We start from the raw sequence: 17827 nt of genomic DNA on the forward strand, positions 1-17827 counted from the left end.
TAATTAAAAAAAAGGTTGGAAATGACAAAATAATAAAAAAAAACAAAAAAAGCATCCAGTGAGGAGACTGAAAGACAAACTTCAGACATGGCAGTGTGGATTGATGATGATCTGTTGCAACATAGGCAGTGATTTGTGCCGCATAATATTAATAATTATAATAATAATAATAATAATAATAATATTAACAATAACAAAAAAAAAAAGGTAAAAACAGGCAGTAGGTCCAAGTGGTTTTTAAAACGATCGTATTGCTTCAGATCTGCTCACTGCACGTCATTAACAGTCAAGGCTTCATCATTTCACGTCTTTCCCTCTTTTTTTAAAAATTTGAATAAATAACCAACTTTGCTATAGTTAAATGAATTGTGGGGGACTATTAAAAAAACAAAAACCATCCCTATTGCTGACAAAGTCCCAGAAAAGTATTTCCTCGTAGGTGTGACGAGGCCTCAGGCTCTGTGAGGAGGAGGAGGCAGTGTGTGTGTGTGTGTCTGTGTGTTTTTAGAGGCAGATTGGAGAGGTGAGGGAGGGGGGCTGGGGTGCGGAAGAGGCTCACAGCTTCTTCAGACGGCTGTACATGTCTCTCTTGCTGCGCTCCCCGGCCCAGGTGCGACTCTTGAGGCGGAACTTCCTCAGATCCTCCTTGAAGTCCTCGTGGATCATGGGCCGGTAGTCCTGAGGTTCACATTGTACCTGTTTGGGGGGAGGGGGGAGAACGAGACCAGTTCAAAGTACTGAAGAGCCATATCAAAAAAAGTTTCCTTCAAGTATTATTATGGGAGGGAAAATTGTTAACTAAATGTCTGATAATGAAAAGGTGACTTGAGGCCGAAATAAGTTTATCTGAGGTTTCAACCATGACGTGACAGAAAGCTCTGAAAAAGCTGGTAAACAGACCCTGAGTACTGAATCCAAAGTCAACTTCCATGTTTGTTAAACAGAGACGCTGAGCATTGAAACACGTTCAGAGAAATGACCAAAATGTAAACACAGCTCTGATAATAGGAATGCACACACTCAAAAACGGCCCCTCCCACCCGCCGCTAGCACCCAGGCGACATTCTCCGCGGTAGCCTCATCACGTGCACGTTTACAGGCAGGTGATACACAGAGCAGAGTGATTGGTAACTAAACTATGTGCTCTGAGGAAGGGGGGGGGGGGGCTCTATCAGTTCAACAACTAAAAACAGGAAGTGCTCGTTTTCAGGTTGTGGTAGGCAACAACTAGTGGAGTCTGCTTCTTGATGAAGCAACAAAATGATTTCATATCTCAGTATTTATCAGGATTAGGGTCAATGTCTGTACTTTCAAATATGTTGCAGCTTCATAAGAAATGATTGCCTTCTTAGGTGACACCTCATTTTAATGGAGATATGTAGTTCACAGAAGATAGCCTATGATAGATACTATTAAACAATAATATTTGAATTTACATACTTCATTTGTGCTGATTATTCCAAATTAATGGCGTGATTTTACATTAAAAAATCCATTACTACAAGTTTCAGTCTTAAGAGAAAAAAAAAAAAAAGCAATTAATCAGCAAATTGTCCAATTAGTGTTATTTTTGGGGTTTTTTAATTGATGGACAGCTTTAATTACTACACTAATGAAATCTATCAGAATGTAAGTTTCAGGGGAAGCAAGTGAAGAGAGAGAGCCAACTGTTTACAGCCATCTAAAAACTAAGACTTATGAGACAGATGTGTCTAATTTAGCTCAGCAGGTGACACCGACTGATCACAGCATATATTCCTTTTATGAGCAGCAAATCGCAATGACGTGGAGAAATACGAATTTAAGTTTTTACAAGTGGGAACGTTTTACCCAACAGAGTTTGGAGGAGTTAATTAAAAAGCTAACGCGCTCCGTAACGGCACTGCAGTCAAAAGTCTTTTTAGCTAATGTGGAATGTGTGCGGTGTGGAAAACCAAACCGACCTTGAAATGACGGAAGAACTCTTTGTATCCGTCCTTCAGGATGTAGAGCTCCGGGTAGTGGAGCACGGGGTACTCGTTCATGGCGCGGTCTCGCTCCCGGACAAAGCGGCACATTCGGGGGCCGCGCTCCGATGAGAACTCGCAGTGGAAGACGATGATGACCCGCTTCTCTGGGCAGGACGGCGTGATGGGGGTCTTGAGGAGGAAGTCCTGCACCTGATCCTCCTGGTGCAGGTTCAGAGCGCTCTGAGATGACAGCAAAAAAATAAACTGTTTAGATGACTGACATTTAAAAAATATGGTGGAATAAAACTGCCAAGAGGAAATAAGAAAAAAAAAAAAATGAAAAAGCACTTTTAATGGTGCAAGCAGTGGCTTAAAATGTCAAGAAAAACACTTTCTGAAGCCTCCGTATCGTGCCACGTTATAATTATCATCACAGGAGGTGGCGGACATGTTGGCAGATGTTTGCTCACCTTGATGTGTCCTCCCTCAAACTCGTAGGGGTAGCGGCAGTCGATGACAATGACTCGCTCAACTAGATGATTAAACTGTCCGGTCAGAGCTGCCAGCATCTGGAGGACCACAGAGAGAAATGTTACTCACCGAATAAAAACTAATTACAGCCGTAAAAACGACTGCTGATATGTTTTGATAAATCTTGCAAAAAAAAAAAAAAAAAAAAAAACGGGGAACAGCAGCAGAGAGTCTCTACTCACCACGTCTGGGGTAATGTACTTGAGGTCTTGGTGTTTGCCGTCCACTGTTGGGAGTACGTAAGGCTAAGAAAAAAAAGAAAAAAAGGAAATTGGGTTAGAATAGTTATTTCACATAATTGAGTGTAATAAACAGCCACAACACTCTTCAGTCTTCCTCACCTTGGTGAAATCTCCTATTAGCTCACTGGAAGCTTCGTCGCCATCCAGCAGCTTCTCAATCTCAGTCTGACAGAAGGACTTGGACCTCTGGAGCAGCGAGCAGCTCTGCATGGAGGAAAAAAAAAAAAAAAAAAAGGAGACTTAGAGAGGCAGCCAAGGAGAAAATGCAGTACAAAACGAGATTGTCTGTAAAGCCGGTGATAACAGCCAGTCGGCCTCAGCGGGCATTTTTACACATTTCTCTCCACTTCCATCAAGGACGGGACAGATGGTCAGCATCTGTTTTTTGTTCTCTCTCTTTTTTAAAACAAACCCTACAGCTTTATTTTATTCTACCGGCAGGTTTCTCACTGTGACCAAATTGATGACTTTCTGCATTCCCAAAAAACAATCACATAACTCCAACACCAGTCACATCCCAAGTTTGGAACAGTAGCCAAAACTTAGAGAACATATGGGACCGGGACCAAAGATTAAAATGAGCTATAATGTTATATAATGTAAAAAAGGCATTATGTTTAACACAGTACACAATCCCAATAAACAAATGACTTACTATCATAGCAAGAGGTTCTTTTTACCCAACTTAAAGCATTATTACCACTATTGGTGAAATGGGTTTGCTTGCCTTCTTTTTGACCGGTAGAGGAGAGATTGGCACTAAAAGCAGGGGGGACGTTGTTCAGCCTGGATCAGTCCAACGCTTTAAATATCCACCTACCTACACTACTACTTTTCGGATACCTATATTTCTGATTGTTTTGCACCACAGCATTAAGACAAATTCCTTGTATGTGCAAACCTACTTGGCTATAAACTTGCTCCAGAGCTTTCTCTAAAAAAAAAAAAAAAGGTCACCAATGAATGAAAGTCACCTCACCCAGCTAGGAATACATAGTAGGCTACATTTCCTACACTCCCGTTGGCCTCATTCATTAAAATTAAGTCAGGTATGTCACTGCTCTGGTGTTCCAGGCCAGTCAAGGGACTCACCGTTCTCGGGGATTCGGGATCTTGTTCCATGGTGGTGACCTGCGTCCCTGCCAGGCTGCGTCGCCTCTTCACCCTGATCGGTGTGTTTTCGTCTCCGGAGCGATCGTGGCGCTTCACGGCGGGGCGAGACACGGGACTGGGCATGGAGGGCGAGCGGAACAGGTTCCTCGGCCGGCAGCGGATGATGGCTGATGACGGCTGATGACGTGGGGAGAAATATCCGTTTGAGCACCACATTCACTTTTTTCGTTTGGCGTTCAAGTTTAGTCATGAACAATCAGAATGTGATCGATGTCTGTGGAGAAACTTACAGAGTCTTCTGCTATGCTGTCGGACACCAGCGGGGCGTGGAGCAAGCTGGCCATTCCCATCGGCATCTCCGTGTCGTTCTGAAAGTGACAAATAATCCATTATAGTACAGTATTTCATGAGCTTATAGTAAATTTGTGATGGAATCAGTTTTAACAAAATACGCTTAATTAAAAAAGGATGACTCACCTCCATGTTGTCGTCGAGGACCTCCAGGAAGCCGTCATCTTCGTCGTCTAGAGAGTTGGTAAGGGAGGAGCGTCGTAGGAACACAGGAGAGTCATAAAACTCGAGCTGCTGCACTGGAGGAGGTGAAGACAGCTGTACAGGAGGGGGAAAAATAAAAATATATGAGGGCTGTAATCAGGTCACAACCTTGTGTGCTTTACAACAGGCCTCTCTTCATGAATCAATCAGCGCTGACGAGACCCGCCTCAACCCGTGTGGTCAAACTGGTCTAATTTTGAGTTTATACACAGTGTGGCTGCTTTACTGTACAGCGCTTTGCCAGCCTTTAATGGAGTAGTTAAATCAACTACTTCTGTATTTACTGTACATGCACACAAAAAACCACCCTGATTCCTCTGATGTTCACGTACCATGAGTGCTGGTGCAGAGCTGGGACGGCGGGCAAACGCGTCCTTTGACTGTCCACTGGTGAAGGAGCGCACACGAGTCCGCGACACCGGCTTGGTTGGTTTCTTGAATTCAAAACACTCCTGGAAAAAATAAATTAAAAAAGTAATCAATTTGAGGAAGCATTTCACAAAACTCAATTTTTGATTGACAATAAAATCTAAAGAATGACTGCCATTTAAGAGGAAATGCCAAAAGATACAATGCTGTCGCCGTGGCAACAAATTCCTGCATCACTACCAGGTTCTATAGCAGCTTCTCCATCAAACCAAGTAACCTTCAGTCTTAACAATGTAGGTTCAAATAAAAATGTGAGTCAAACACTTCCTAGTTGTTCTCATTGCCGTTTTCTACCAGAGACACAAACTGCATCACTGACCTCCGGCATGTTCTCCTTGTTGTCACGCTGGGATGCGGAGGAGGCGCTCATTTGGGAGGGTGCTTGGCCGAATATTCCGTAACGGTGAGCTTCTGTTTCCTGTCCCTTCAGAGACGGGCTGACACAAAGGAGGTGGAGCTGCGGAGGAACAACAAGGAGCCGGTCAGCGGGGGCTCGGCAACTGTAAACAAGCTGTCCTGTGGCGAGTTTTTTTTTTTTTTTTTTAAACACTGGAGGAGGTTTTGAACCGATATGAAAAACTGCAGGACAAACCATAATCTTATCACCCAACCCAGCTGGACATTTCAGGTTATTTTTACACTTTCGAGACACACACACACACACACACAGTCCTCCATTCTCCTGTCCCCTTTGGGTGTTTCGATCTTTTAAAAACCATCAGTGCAATTTTAAAATAAAGAGCCCAAAAGACAAATATAACAAATCTACTTACTGGTAATGAGTTGATTCTTCGGATTGGCAACTTCCTATAATTGGTAGAAAGGGAGAGGGAGGAATTGTTGTTAATACAAAATCCAATTAACAGGCAGACAGGGTGGTTTCAGTTTGATAAGTAGTATAGTCCCTGGAGAGCAATAACGTCCAAAGCAAAGGGAGGGGGGTGGGGGGGGGGGGGGTGCGGGTAACAACCAGGCCCCGGTTAATGATTTTAGGTTATTAACTGGGAAGCAACTTACTCGTTGACAACTCTGCTCGACTGTTGAATGGCCCTTTCGAATCTGTAAAGCGAAGAAGAAAGAAAAAAAATGCAACATTAGAGGAAGAAAAATCTTGAAATTAACTGGCCGGTGAAAGAGAAGGATAACGACTTTATAATAAAAATCTTCTCTGGAAACAGGCTGGAAGGTTTCATAGTCAGGTCGTAACACTCTGTGCTCATAAACTACAAGACAAAGAACCTGCGGCTCTATTGAGAAAGCCGGAGGAACGGTTGGGACTGGAGGAAGTTGGGTGAATGCATACAGGCAAGAGGTAGTCTTGGATTGGAGTAATGCCCACCTGTATGCTAAATAAGTGGATTTGAGAGCTTTGGTGTGCAGCAGAGGAGGGATGGGGGTGGGGGGGCAGGAGAGGGGATGCAGAGATCAGCTAATCTACCATATGCCTGCTGGAGCCCGATGCTGCCAACCCCTTTTCTGCAAGGGACCCTTTGTTTGTAATGGGGGGGGGGGGGGGGGGGGGGAGCATGTCCCATTGAATGCAGACCGCAGAAAGGGAGGGCGGTTGTCCTCTGTGGGTGCCCTCATTTCAATAACTCTGACGCAGAAAAAAACTCCAACCCCCCTTGTTCCTATTGAAATAACACTGCATAGGAAGAGTGTGCCAAAAAACCAGAGGGGGTGGGCTATCATTAAAACCCAAGCGTGGGTCACGTCCCCCCTGTTGCCCCCCAACCTGGAAAACTCCTAGCAACCGAACAGCTGTAAAAAAAAAAGGAGGTGAATAAAAGTCTTGGTGACCAAATGCTGCTGTAAAGGAACTCGCACATCAGACAGCAGCAGATGTCTACAGAGGCTCACCCAAATGAGGATTACACAAAAGGGCCACCCAAGATTAGGCAGCTGATGATATGCTGACAAACTGGTCGAGATAACACCGCTGAGCACAAATGACTACATCGGGTTTCCTTTTAACCTGCATTCGGGTTTCGAACAGATGTGAAACTTGTCATTGTACCCACAGGAATTGATACAAACAAATTTCCCCTGGGTGTTTCTATCTTATCTATGCGTCTGATGAAAAGTGTCGAGGACTACTGTCTAGAAAAGTTATTAAAATTGCCCAAAAAAAAACAAAAAACAAAACCAGACCACCATGTCTTTTACACTTAAACACAGAAAGTTAAGCTTACGTGGCATCTATCAGCTAATCTGATTAGTTTAAAGAAGAAGGAAAAGAGTGAAGCTGTCATCTTAAAGCCAACGGTAGAAACCATAATCCTACAGATGATGAGGAATGGTGCTTGGCTCAGCTGAGCTCAAGCTCAGGGTGGAGGGGTGGTGGCGGGGTTTGGTGGGGGGGGGGTTGTAGGGGTAGACAGCGGGGGCACAGCTCACAGGCTGATTGATTAGAACAGACATGATGAAGACAGTGCAACTTACGTGTCCTCGATTTCAACGGCATCCATGGGGCTTGGGAGATCCATGCCGAGGCCTGAGGGAAGAAAGATTTAATTACAGATCAATACAGGCACCAGGTGGTCCAGCACAAGAAGGGAAACTGGCACAGACGACCAGCTGAACACTCGGGTATTTGAGCTGTGGCTGGCGAATTTGCTCAACTGTAAAATTTAGATTTGATTAGAGCTGTGACAATTAGTTGCTCAATTGATTCGTTGCCAAACTATTAAATTGATCACCAACTATTTTGATAATCGTTTTGGGTCAGTTTTATGAATAAAAAATGTCCAAATTCTCAGATTTCAGCTTCTCAAATGTGGTTATTGTCTATGGTTTCTATAGTCCTTTATATAATAGTAAACTTGATATCTTTGGGTGGTGGCCTGTTGATTGGGACAAAAGAAGATTTTTAAGATGTCATATCAGACTTTAGGAAACAGTGATCAACATTTTCTGGACCAAACTACTATTTGATTAATTAAAAAGGGGGAAAAAAGGATCATATGGTGTTAATTAAATAAAATAACCTGAGGAATATCTATTTGGGTTTTAAGGAAGTGCACTTCCCTTGAACCCAAGACAGGGAAGTGCACTTCCTTAAAACCCATGGTGACATTTTCAAATTGTTCATTATGTCCAAACCTCACATATTCAGTTAGAAATCACATAAAGAAAGAAATCCCCACAACTAAGAAGCTAAGACTTATGTAATATTTGTTAATTTTTCCCCAGGTATAAATGCCAAATTAGTTGTTGATTAACAAACCAACAATTAACAGTACTCATAATCTCATGACTATACATGAGGTTAAGGTGCTTGACCATAAAATCAGGTGCCAGATGCAGTATATATATATATATATATATATATATATATATATATATATATATATATATACATACATATACACACACAGAGAGAGAAGAGAGCTAGAGAGACACTCACTAGGCCCTCAGGCATCAATCATAATCAATTAGGACAAACAATAGCTTGTATGGATCCTCACCAGCATCAGATGAGACGTCAGAGGCAAAGGAGGGAATCTTCTCAAGGGGTGCATGCTTTCTCCTTTTTGGTGTATCACATTGGCTGAGTGGAGAAAAAAGATAAACAGTGATGTAAACACCACAGCAGACTTTGCAATACTAGATAAGAGTTGAGGTTTTGTCTGTGGCTTGAAAAAAAACACACAACACACACACACACACACACATACATACACAGCAGCGACTGTAACTTCATATTAAGTAAGGCTTTTAACTTTTAAAACTTTTAACAATACCTTCCGAGTCCAGCTAAATTGTTCATGTCCAGAGCCAGGTTGGTGACAGGGGACAGCACAGTGGCGGGTCCAGGGGAGAACAGATCTCTGCAGTGCGGGGTCTTTGTGCTCAACTCGGGCAAGCAGAGCGAGGAAAGCCCGGGGATCCCATCGGGCCTGCTTTTCAAAACGCCAATATCAGGACTAGTGCTACCAAAAACATCAACCGACTCCATTTTTCTTTTATCTTTTTGTTTTGTTTGTCCAAATGTGGTTAAATCCTGACGCAGAAGTTGTTCCTGACGATTTTTTTGGGGGGGGTTGGAGGAGAAAGACTAAAAGCTAATTAGCAAGACGGTCCAAACATCAAGCTAACCCGAAACATTTCCACACGTACGATCCCGAAACAACGTCTGGAAAGTGTATAAAAAAAATAAGATTGAGTCTTGCTACTAAAGCCACATAGTTGTTGGTTGTTGGTTGTGTCAGAGAGCTGCAGCACAGCGTCCTCCCTCTCTGACAGCCCCCTGGTTTCTGAGAAATAGACACAGAGGCTGCTAGTATTTATGTTCAAACTCGCTGCTCACGAGCGGCAATCTCTCAGCCAATCAACACCGTTGTTACATCCAGCTGACGAATCAGCGCGCGGAACGGAGCTTCCCCTGTTGTTTTGTCACCGGAAGTAGAGGACGTGACACAATCCTTTAAATTTTCATCTCTCTTCTCACATAGCTTTTGTCCTCAGCTGTGGTGGGAAAAATATATACTTTACTTGAATGAAAATACTGTATTAGAAGTAAAAGTCGTTTAAAACCCTACTGTAGTAAAAGTGCATATATATTTGCAGTAAAATCTACTTAAAGTGTTAATTTAAAGGGCTAGTTTTGCTCAAAATAAGGTTGTGACTGTGTTTCCTTGCATGCCACAGACAAAGAAACTGCCAAGGTCCAGATATAAAGTAACTTATAAGTAAAACTCCTTGCATTTAAAGCACCACTGCAGTAAAAGTTCATATATTTGCAGCAAAATATGCTTAAAGTGTTCATTTAAAGGGCTAGTTTTGCTTAAAATAAGGCTGTGGTTTCCTTTATGCAACAAAGAAACTGCTAATTTGTCTAAACTAAGGTCCAGATATGAAATAACTTATAAGTAAAACTCCTTGCATTAAAACACCACTGCAGAAAAAGTTCATATATTTGCAGCAAAATGTACTTAAAGTATTCATTTAAAGGGCTAGTTTTGCTCAAAATAAGGCTGTGACTGTATTTCCTTGCATGCCACAAACAAAGAAACTGCTCATTTGTCTTAAAACTAAGGTCCAGATATAAAGTAACTTATAACATTAACCATAGACTACATAGTCACCTTTCTACTCACATATCTTTTGTCTTAAGCAGTGGTGAAAAAATATACTTTACTTGAGTGAAAATACTGTTTTGTAAGGTAAAGTCCTTGCATTTAAAACACTACTGCAGTAAAAGCACACATATTTGCAGCAAAGTGTACTTAAAGTGTTCATTTAAAGGGCTAGTTTTGCTCAAATACGGTTGTGATTGTGTTTCCTTGCATGCCACAGACAAAGTTACTGCTCATTTGTCTAATCAAAGGTCCAGATATAAAGTAACTTATAACATTACCCATAGAATATGTATTAACCTTTCTACTCACATATCTTTTGACCTCATGACTGGTGGGAAAATATTACATATACACATTTATTTCAGCACTCTTTGCACCCTTACACTCTTTACAAAACTCAGATAGATAGATAGATAGATAGATAGATAGATAGATAGATAGATAGATAGATAGATAGATAGATAGATAGATAGATAGATAGATAGATAGATAGATAGATAGATAGATAGATAGATAGATTGATTGATTGATAGTTTCAGTGAGAATGTGCTCTCTCTCTCTCAGCTTTGATGAAGCACATTGTGACACGACTGTGCGTGAGTAAGAAATGGCAGCCCTGCTAAGATGCCTCCCACACAAAATGACTCAGACAAAAGAAATCTTTTCTTTTTCTGATGTCATACGGTGAATGAGTATGAAGAACAGCACTTAATTTTTGTCATTTCTTCATCTCTGTCTCACCAATTCACACACTCCTCTCCCTTCTGAAATCACATTAAATTCATAATTAGACATGTGTGGATTGAACTGTGGATTACAGAGAGGACATTGAGAGAAAATCTAACTTCCTGAACTGACGGGCAAAGTCTAATGAATGCAGCTTGCTTTTCCTGTAGATACGTGTGGTTCGAGATGTGTGTGGTTTTGTTTGAGTTGGAGTGAGTGCAAGTTTTGACGTGGTTTTAGTTATGTTTTCCTTGATGTCACTTCTTGTGTGGTTAGAATTATGTCTGTACATTTAAGAAATCAATGAAAGCAGAATTAAAACAATCCCTTGCCGTGTTTTTTCTTAAAAGAAGAAAGAAATACCTTCAAAACAGCTTCTTCTGTCACCCATTCATTTGAAGCATGGGACATATGGTACTGGATTTTTTAAAGAGTTTACTTTGTATTTGTGAAACTAGTTTTTATATTGGTTCTTGTACCTGTTGGTCTCAACACAGACATTTGATTTTGTTTGTGTCTAATGTCATTTGAATCTGTTAACAATTGTTGGATCATGCATTTGGAAAATCTGAGTGATAATTTCTAAAGTTTCACATGGAAATGACTCAATGTGGCCCTGCTGTCTGGCAGAGTCACCTACATGCTATTATTTCAGGACTCCATTTTGGAAGTTTATATCACTAACTCACTCTACAAACATGGACCAAAACTCATGTTTTACATTCAAACACAACATCAATAACAAACAGACACATACCTGCCTGTAACTAGTCCAACCACACTGCTGATGCTGTCCAACTGACAAAACCAGACAGAAGTTACCCATAAAAACACCTCAATATTCTGCCTGAGGTTTATTTGAGGACTTTGTTTTTGGCCTCTGTAATGTTTCCTCAAGTCTTTTGTTTAAGTTTTAAATTCTTCCACAAGAAGTTCAGGTTTTGGCACAGAGTCTTATTGCTTTCATCATGCTATGTGCACAGTTATGTGTGACTAAGGATCTGTTTACTTATTAAGCAGGCAGCACCCATTTTAGCACAACAACAGTGCTTTAGTCTTCCAACGATGGGCTTTCAGAATCATTTGAAGCAAACCTGTGGCTGTAAGCTGGTAGGTTTGGGTGCTGGATGTGACCTTTGGGTTGCAGAATAACCACCGTTCATTGGAACAGTCTTTGTTCGGTTAAGTATCTGTGTGATTGGCATCACGAATGTAAATGAACTTTAATGAACTTCCCAGGAGAGGTACAAGCACAGGCCCGTGACTCCAGGTTCCCCACCCCACATCTGAAAAGAAGAGACAAAAGGAGGGAGAAAGACAGCAACTCACCCCAAATAAAACCACCTCAAACCTCCTGACACCTTCTGTTCCCACCAAACCTGCGCTGGCTCCCCACTGCTAACCGATATGCTTACACAAGCTCACACTAACTACCAAAAACTCACAAATGACATAAATAGCTTCAATTTATGTACTGAAGCTACTGATGCTGCCACACAAAACAAGAATGCAAGATTATTTAGTCACTTAAACAACACTATAACTCTATTTAATGGCCTGGCTCTGGTATTTCTCCATCCACTCACTTATCTCCTTTGTATTATCGTTATACTGTAAATTTAAAACACCTTATCATATCTTTGCAAACATTTTTCACAGAGGTCATTTTAGGATCATTATCTGAGATCATAACATCTACAGAATATCGTCTCTCTGTCCCTATAAACTTAAAATACTTCAAATAGATGCAAAGGATAATCAAATTGGGTAATTTTGTTAAAAATGCTGTATGTTATGTGGTATGTTAGTTCCTTTATTCTGTTAGCTGTTATTTTTAGTACTGTTTTATCTATTGCTTGATGTCCATTTTGCTTTGTCTCCGACTTTTTATGCTGCTGAATGTGTCTAAGAGTTATTCATCACTTGTAATGCCTGGTTTGACTAAACTAAATGATCCTATCCACTGACAAATTGGCCAAACCAGTGGGCTTGAATGTTAAATTAAAGAGGAAAATGTTTCGAAAGTGATCAAAGCTTTAAATAGATTTGTGGTTCAGAGTCGGTGTGTAGGTGAAACTCATTTCTGTCTGGAACTTCAGCAGAAAATGCACTCAACAATCAATCTAATACTATAAGGCATGCTTTTGCTTTCTGGTCCTGTAAAATGAATGTGAACAATAGTTTTCTGAAACAGCACAATGGCTTCAGAAACAGGAACAGAATCAATATCACCCTTTAAGCTTTTGTAAATGCTGCTGTAAAAAGTACTTGTGGATAACGTTTTTTATTATATTGTACTGTATTATTCTCCCGCCAAATCTTATCACTATTTCTATTACAACATGACTCACTTAAACAAACAGTGAGTGGCTATCTGCAGAGCGTTAGTTATGCTGGACTGTGGTAACCGATATCTGGGATACTCATATATGATTCTTTCCCTCCGATGCCCTCAATACTCCACAATCTGCACCGTTTGCAAAACCTTTGTTTACAGCTGTGGGTTGGGAGTGTAGCTACAAGGCAGGGAGGGTTTTACACACACACACACACACACATACACACACACACACACACACACACACACACACACACACACACACACACACAGAGACACACACACACACACTCCTGCAAACACCCTGACTATCCTACTCGTGTAGGTGTAAAGCTCCATTTACAAGGTGACCTTTGTTGAATGACAAATGCAGTTTTACTGAGGAAGCTTTGTGCAGATGTGTTGTGAAAAACCAGATCTGATCATTCACGTGAGGTCAGATATATTCAGTGTCCTTTTCTTGTTTCATTCTCGTGGTAAAACCTCTGAAGCTGCATTTAGACCCTCATGTGACTCAAACTGCCCACCGAAACCGAGACTAATAGAATTCACCTCAGATAAGCAGACACTTAGAAACACAACATTGACCTTATATGAAATACATTGAAAGTGTGAATAAAAAGTGTTTCTGCAGCTCCGCACAGCACAGAGGTGGGATAAGTATTCAGATCCAGTACTTTTTAAAATATACATAATCAATTACAAATGTGCACCACATGCAGTAGATGTGCAATTGTTTATACATAATAGTATTCATACATCTAACATTTACATAGTTTATTATGAATAAGCAACCAAGGACATAAAAATGAATAAATGAAAATGGCAAGCGAAGAGAAGATGGTAATATATTAAGAAGGAAAAATACAGAAAGAAACAGACCTTAGCAATGGCACTTAAGTAAGAGTAGCAAAACCACAATGTGAAAATACACAAATGAAAGTCATACATTGAAATGATTTAAATCAGTAAAAGCACAAACAAGTATTATCAGCAAAAAGTAACAGAATTAAAACACACCTTATAAAGGCATAATGGCTCATGTCAGTTATATTACTGTATGTTAAATGTTTGAACATTATTATGGATGCATTTGAGCAGCATCTAAACATGTAGCTGATTGGAAGAGGGGGTAATTAAACTAGTCTGTATACTGTTGGACAGCTCATACAATACATTACATGTTCTGAATGTAAAAATGTAATCTGTAAAGTAATGAGTATACCTTTCAGTGAGGTAAAAAGTTTGATATATTCCTCTGAAATGCAGTTGAGAATATGAGTAAATGTACTTCCCACTATTGTGTCAGTAAAGGCATCTTCTCATGGACACTGGACTGACAGGCAGGGTTCGAGGTTGCTGATGGGAGAATGATCGATGAGCGCTTAATTGGACACTTACTGGAGCATTTGCATTTGTGTTATCTGGAAATGTATTGTTGCAGCAGCATTAACATTGACGCTAGTTCAAACAGGTCATTAGCACAGGTCTTCAGTCAGTGGCAGCAACATTACTAAGCGCCCAGACTGTCACCTGGACAGAGGAGACACTGCCGAAAACTGTTGACACCACAGTTTGGCTAATTAACATCGGAGGCCGCTGGAGAAGAAAAATGTCTCCGAACTTCATTCCTCAGAAGCGTGTAATGATATGTTTTCTCTGTGGCATGGCAGCTATTTATGGTTTTGTTTCTGCCAGAGCTGTAAATGAACCATTTCAGCCCTGGCCTAACAACTTTACTATCAAAAACAACTAAATATTAATGCCACCGACAGTCAGATTTGCAGCAGTTTTTGCAAGAAAGCTAATCCTTATTTTCCCAACACAGATCCATCCCTCTATGTAATCACAAAATAAACACATAAAACCACACACTTTCTCATAATAATCAACCTTCAGGTCATAAAAGCAGCATTATTTCAGCTCTTTGACCTTTATGGTGTCACATAATCAAGTGAGTGAGTGAATATACTATTTAATGATTCATAAATCACCCTTTCAACCCCATATAACTGCTTCAAGATGAAGACCAGCAAAAACAACAATGAGATATAATGAGAAAAAATGGCTGATTTAGACAGTGGAGTTTTAAAATACCATTAAAATTGTGCTGCAGTTTGGACTTACTACTACTGCTGCGGTGCCTTTATTTTACTTCTTTTCATAATTTTTTTTAACTTTTCATTCTTGGATTTTCCTTGGATTTTGGAGTTTGATGAGAAAATTGAAACCAGTCTTATATCTGTCTGTGCTACAGCTAGCAGAAGATTAGCTTAGCTTAGCATGAAGACTGGAAACAGGGGAAACATCTAGCCTGACTGTGTACCAGGTTGTGTCTTGTTTGTTTAACTCGTACACAAACAGAATTGGGAAGTTCTGGTTTAACAGGCAGGTTTTGTGCTGGAGTTCTTGTGACAAAATGTGATCATTTTCAGACATGAGAAGTATTCAGTGTCAGCTGGTTGTATCCTTCTTATCAACATAGAAAACCTCAGAAGCTGCATTGAAACACTCACATGTGACTCCAGCTGTACGAAACCAAGACCAAAGAAATTCATCTCAGGCAAGCAGATTTTATCTTGAGACAGAGTAGTGGCTTTATATTAAATACATTTAAAGCATTAACTGCACGTTTTTCAGATGGAGTCTCTGCAGCTCTGATTAGCACAGGGATGGAAGAAGTATGCACATCCATTACTTTTTAAAATACTGCACAGCCTATGTTTAAATACAAGAGTGCATAGCATAGAGTTACATTTGCCTATATAAGATAGTAATCATACTTCTGGCATGTAAATATTTGACTATGAACGAGAAAACAAAGAAATACAAAACAACATAAATATTGACAACATAGACAAACTATGAAGCTGCATTTAAGCTGCTTAGCATGTGACTCCCCATAAAAACTCAACTTGATAGTAAATAAAACAAGATTTAACCTGTTGATTAGTACAAAGTTAGAGGTGCTGATAGGCTTATTTCTTAACTTAGAACAAAGTAATGTGAGCTGCTTCCTCTTGTTTCTAGTCTTTATGCTAAGTTAAGATAAGCAGCAGTTGGCTACTGAGAGCGAATAAGTGTATTTCTCAAAATGTTTATATGACATACAGTGAAAAAGGGGACCTTAAAGGATGCTTCATGCAAGGTTTAGTTCTCTTATTAGCAGAAATTCCTTAAAACCAGATTACTGGTTTCCTGCTTGTAGACTTTTCAGATAAGATTTTTTTTTCCCCAGATAAGCAGTTGCCAACTGATCCAATGCATACATGTTGCCAAAACAAGGCGTTTCTTTCATGGAGAGTAAACCGCTGGAAGATTTGGGCCACTGCTGCATAATAATGACAGTCTTTTATACTATACTTAAAAAATCCCCAAAACGTAAGTATTATAATTATCAGCGTTTTAGTTCAGGATCTGTCTTTTTTTCAGTTTTGGGTGTAGACACCAGTTGAGATTGAGACTAGAGAAAAAACATACAAAAGAAAAAGTGTCAATTAATGTGACTTGACTGTACTTCACTTCGAGACATGCTTACATTTTAAAATGGAAGTAGGATTTGCTTTGCACATGACACACTCTGGTTAAACTCAACTTTTCACATTTGAAAACACAGAGAGAGTTTAATACAATTCATCCTCAAGTGATTACTGTTCATGACCTTCATACATAACCACACTGACTCCACTACCAACACATCTTCACAGTCCTTTCCTCCACACAGGAACGGAGGGTGTGTTTGCATGGAGACGGCCAGTCATCCACTACTTAGCCCCTCCACCTCCCTGGTGTTCATCCATACTATTGTTCCCTCTGATTGTCTCTACTAGTGTCAATGCAAACTCTCTCTTGGTCAACTCTCCACCGGTCAACCAACCCCCTCACCTCCGGGCTCAGGTCGAGGAAGGAGTAAACATCTGCTCCTGCAGGAGGCCCCCGGCAGCCGACAGATGGACAAGAACACAGAGGGAGAGAGCTCGAGCCTCTGGCCAGGAATTCTGGAGGGAAAGGCAGACAAAAGATGAGGAGGGGACGAAGACGGGAGGCTGTGGTGGCTGTATGTGGGGGGTTAAATAAAGGAAGGAGGAAGAGGAGGAGGGGAAGGATGTTTTATAGAGTGAAGTGACACGTCCTCACTAGGCTGTGAGCGTGCTTTAATATGATTCGGTGAGGAATAGAGAGAAGGTGAAGAGGAAGATGAACATTCAGAAGAATCAATAATTGGACAGGTTAATTAATTTTTTTCAAGTATCAAAAACTGTCAAGTACTAAAAGTTGGCTATTTCTTCTTTTATTCTTACATCAGACAATAATCTGAATTAAAACATAACTTTGCCACTTACAGGCTATTTTACTTGTTTGTCTTGTACGTGCTTGTGTGTAGACCTTTGTAACTTTATAATATACAAGGTATGTTTAAAATCTGTCTCTTTTATTAAATGGAAAAAATGGATTTGCAGAGATACATATATAAATATTTCTCAAAGCAAGGACTCAAAAAAAGCATCTTTTCAGTATCACTAGTAAAACTCAATTCCAATATTTTCTGCCTTAAAAACATAAAATAATTGACTATTTGCATAAGATGTGTGTAACATGCTATGATTAATTAACAATCTGTGTAAAAAAACAATGTATGGAAGAGGAAATCCCTGAAACCAGAGAACAATGTGAGCAGATGCATAGACTGAGATAAACAAAAGCCTATTTTAAACAATGAGTACAGTAAAAATGATGAAGCAATAAAAGATCAAATACAATGTAAACAAATATGGGCTCATGTAGCTCATGAGTGTTTCATCATTCTGAATGTGCAGAAGTGTATAAATTTAAAGTAAACCAATAACTAAGAAAGAAAATATA

General features: G+C 40.2%; 1 protein-coding gene across 1 annotated transcript; it reads right to left on the reverse strand.

Moving 5' to 3' along the window:
- Nucleotides 1-9057, reverse strand: cdc25b (cell division cycle 25B). Its single transcript, XM_053335111.1, has 15 exons — nucleotides 8563-9057; nucleotides 8287-8369; nucleotides 7262-7313; nucleotides 5837-5878; nucleotides 5593-5626; nucleotides 5139-5276; nucleotides 4723-4842; nucleotides 4313-4444; nucleotides 4126-4203; nucleotides 3815-4012; nucleotides 2822-2926; nucleotides 2663-2725; nucleotides 2420-2518; nucleotides 1944-2189; nucleotides 1-696 (listed from the first exon to the last, which is right to left on the reverse strand). Exons 1-15 carry the CDS (start codon nucleotides 8775-8777, stop codon nucleotides 556-558), a joined length of 1746 nt encoding a protein of 581 aa, XP_053191086.1. The 5' UTR covers nucleotides 8778-9057; the 3' UTR covers nucleotides 1-555.
- Between the last annotated feature and the right edge of the window lie 8770 nt (nucleotides 9058-17827).

Source organism: Scomber japonicus, chromosome 16, assembly GCF_027409825.1.
Source record: "Scomber japonicus isolate fScoJap1 chromosome 16, fScoJap1.pri, whole genome shotgun sequence".
NCBI classification, from domain to species: domain Eukaryota; kingdom Metazoa; phylum Chordata; class Actinopteri; order Scombriformes; family Scombridae; genus Scomber; species Scomber japonicus.

What these genes read in the sequence shown, in the direction of transcription:
- cdc25b (XM_053335111.1), bottom strand. Translation starts at nt 8,777, where the DNA reads ATGGAGTCGGTTGATGTTTTTGGTAGCACTAGTCCTGATATTGGCGTT. An exon ending in TCGAGCAGAGTTGTCAACGA is followed by an intron (nt 5,627 to 5,836) that starts GTAAGTTGCTTC and finishes TACCAATTATAG; the next exon opens with GAAGTTGCCAATCCGAAGAA. An exon ending in GCTCTGCACCAGCACTCATG is followed by an intron (nt 4,445 to 4,722) that starts GTACGTGAACAT and finishes CCTCCTGTACAG; the next exon opens with CTGTCTTCACCTCCTCCAGT.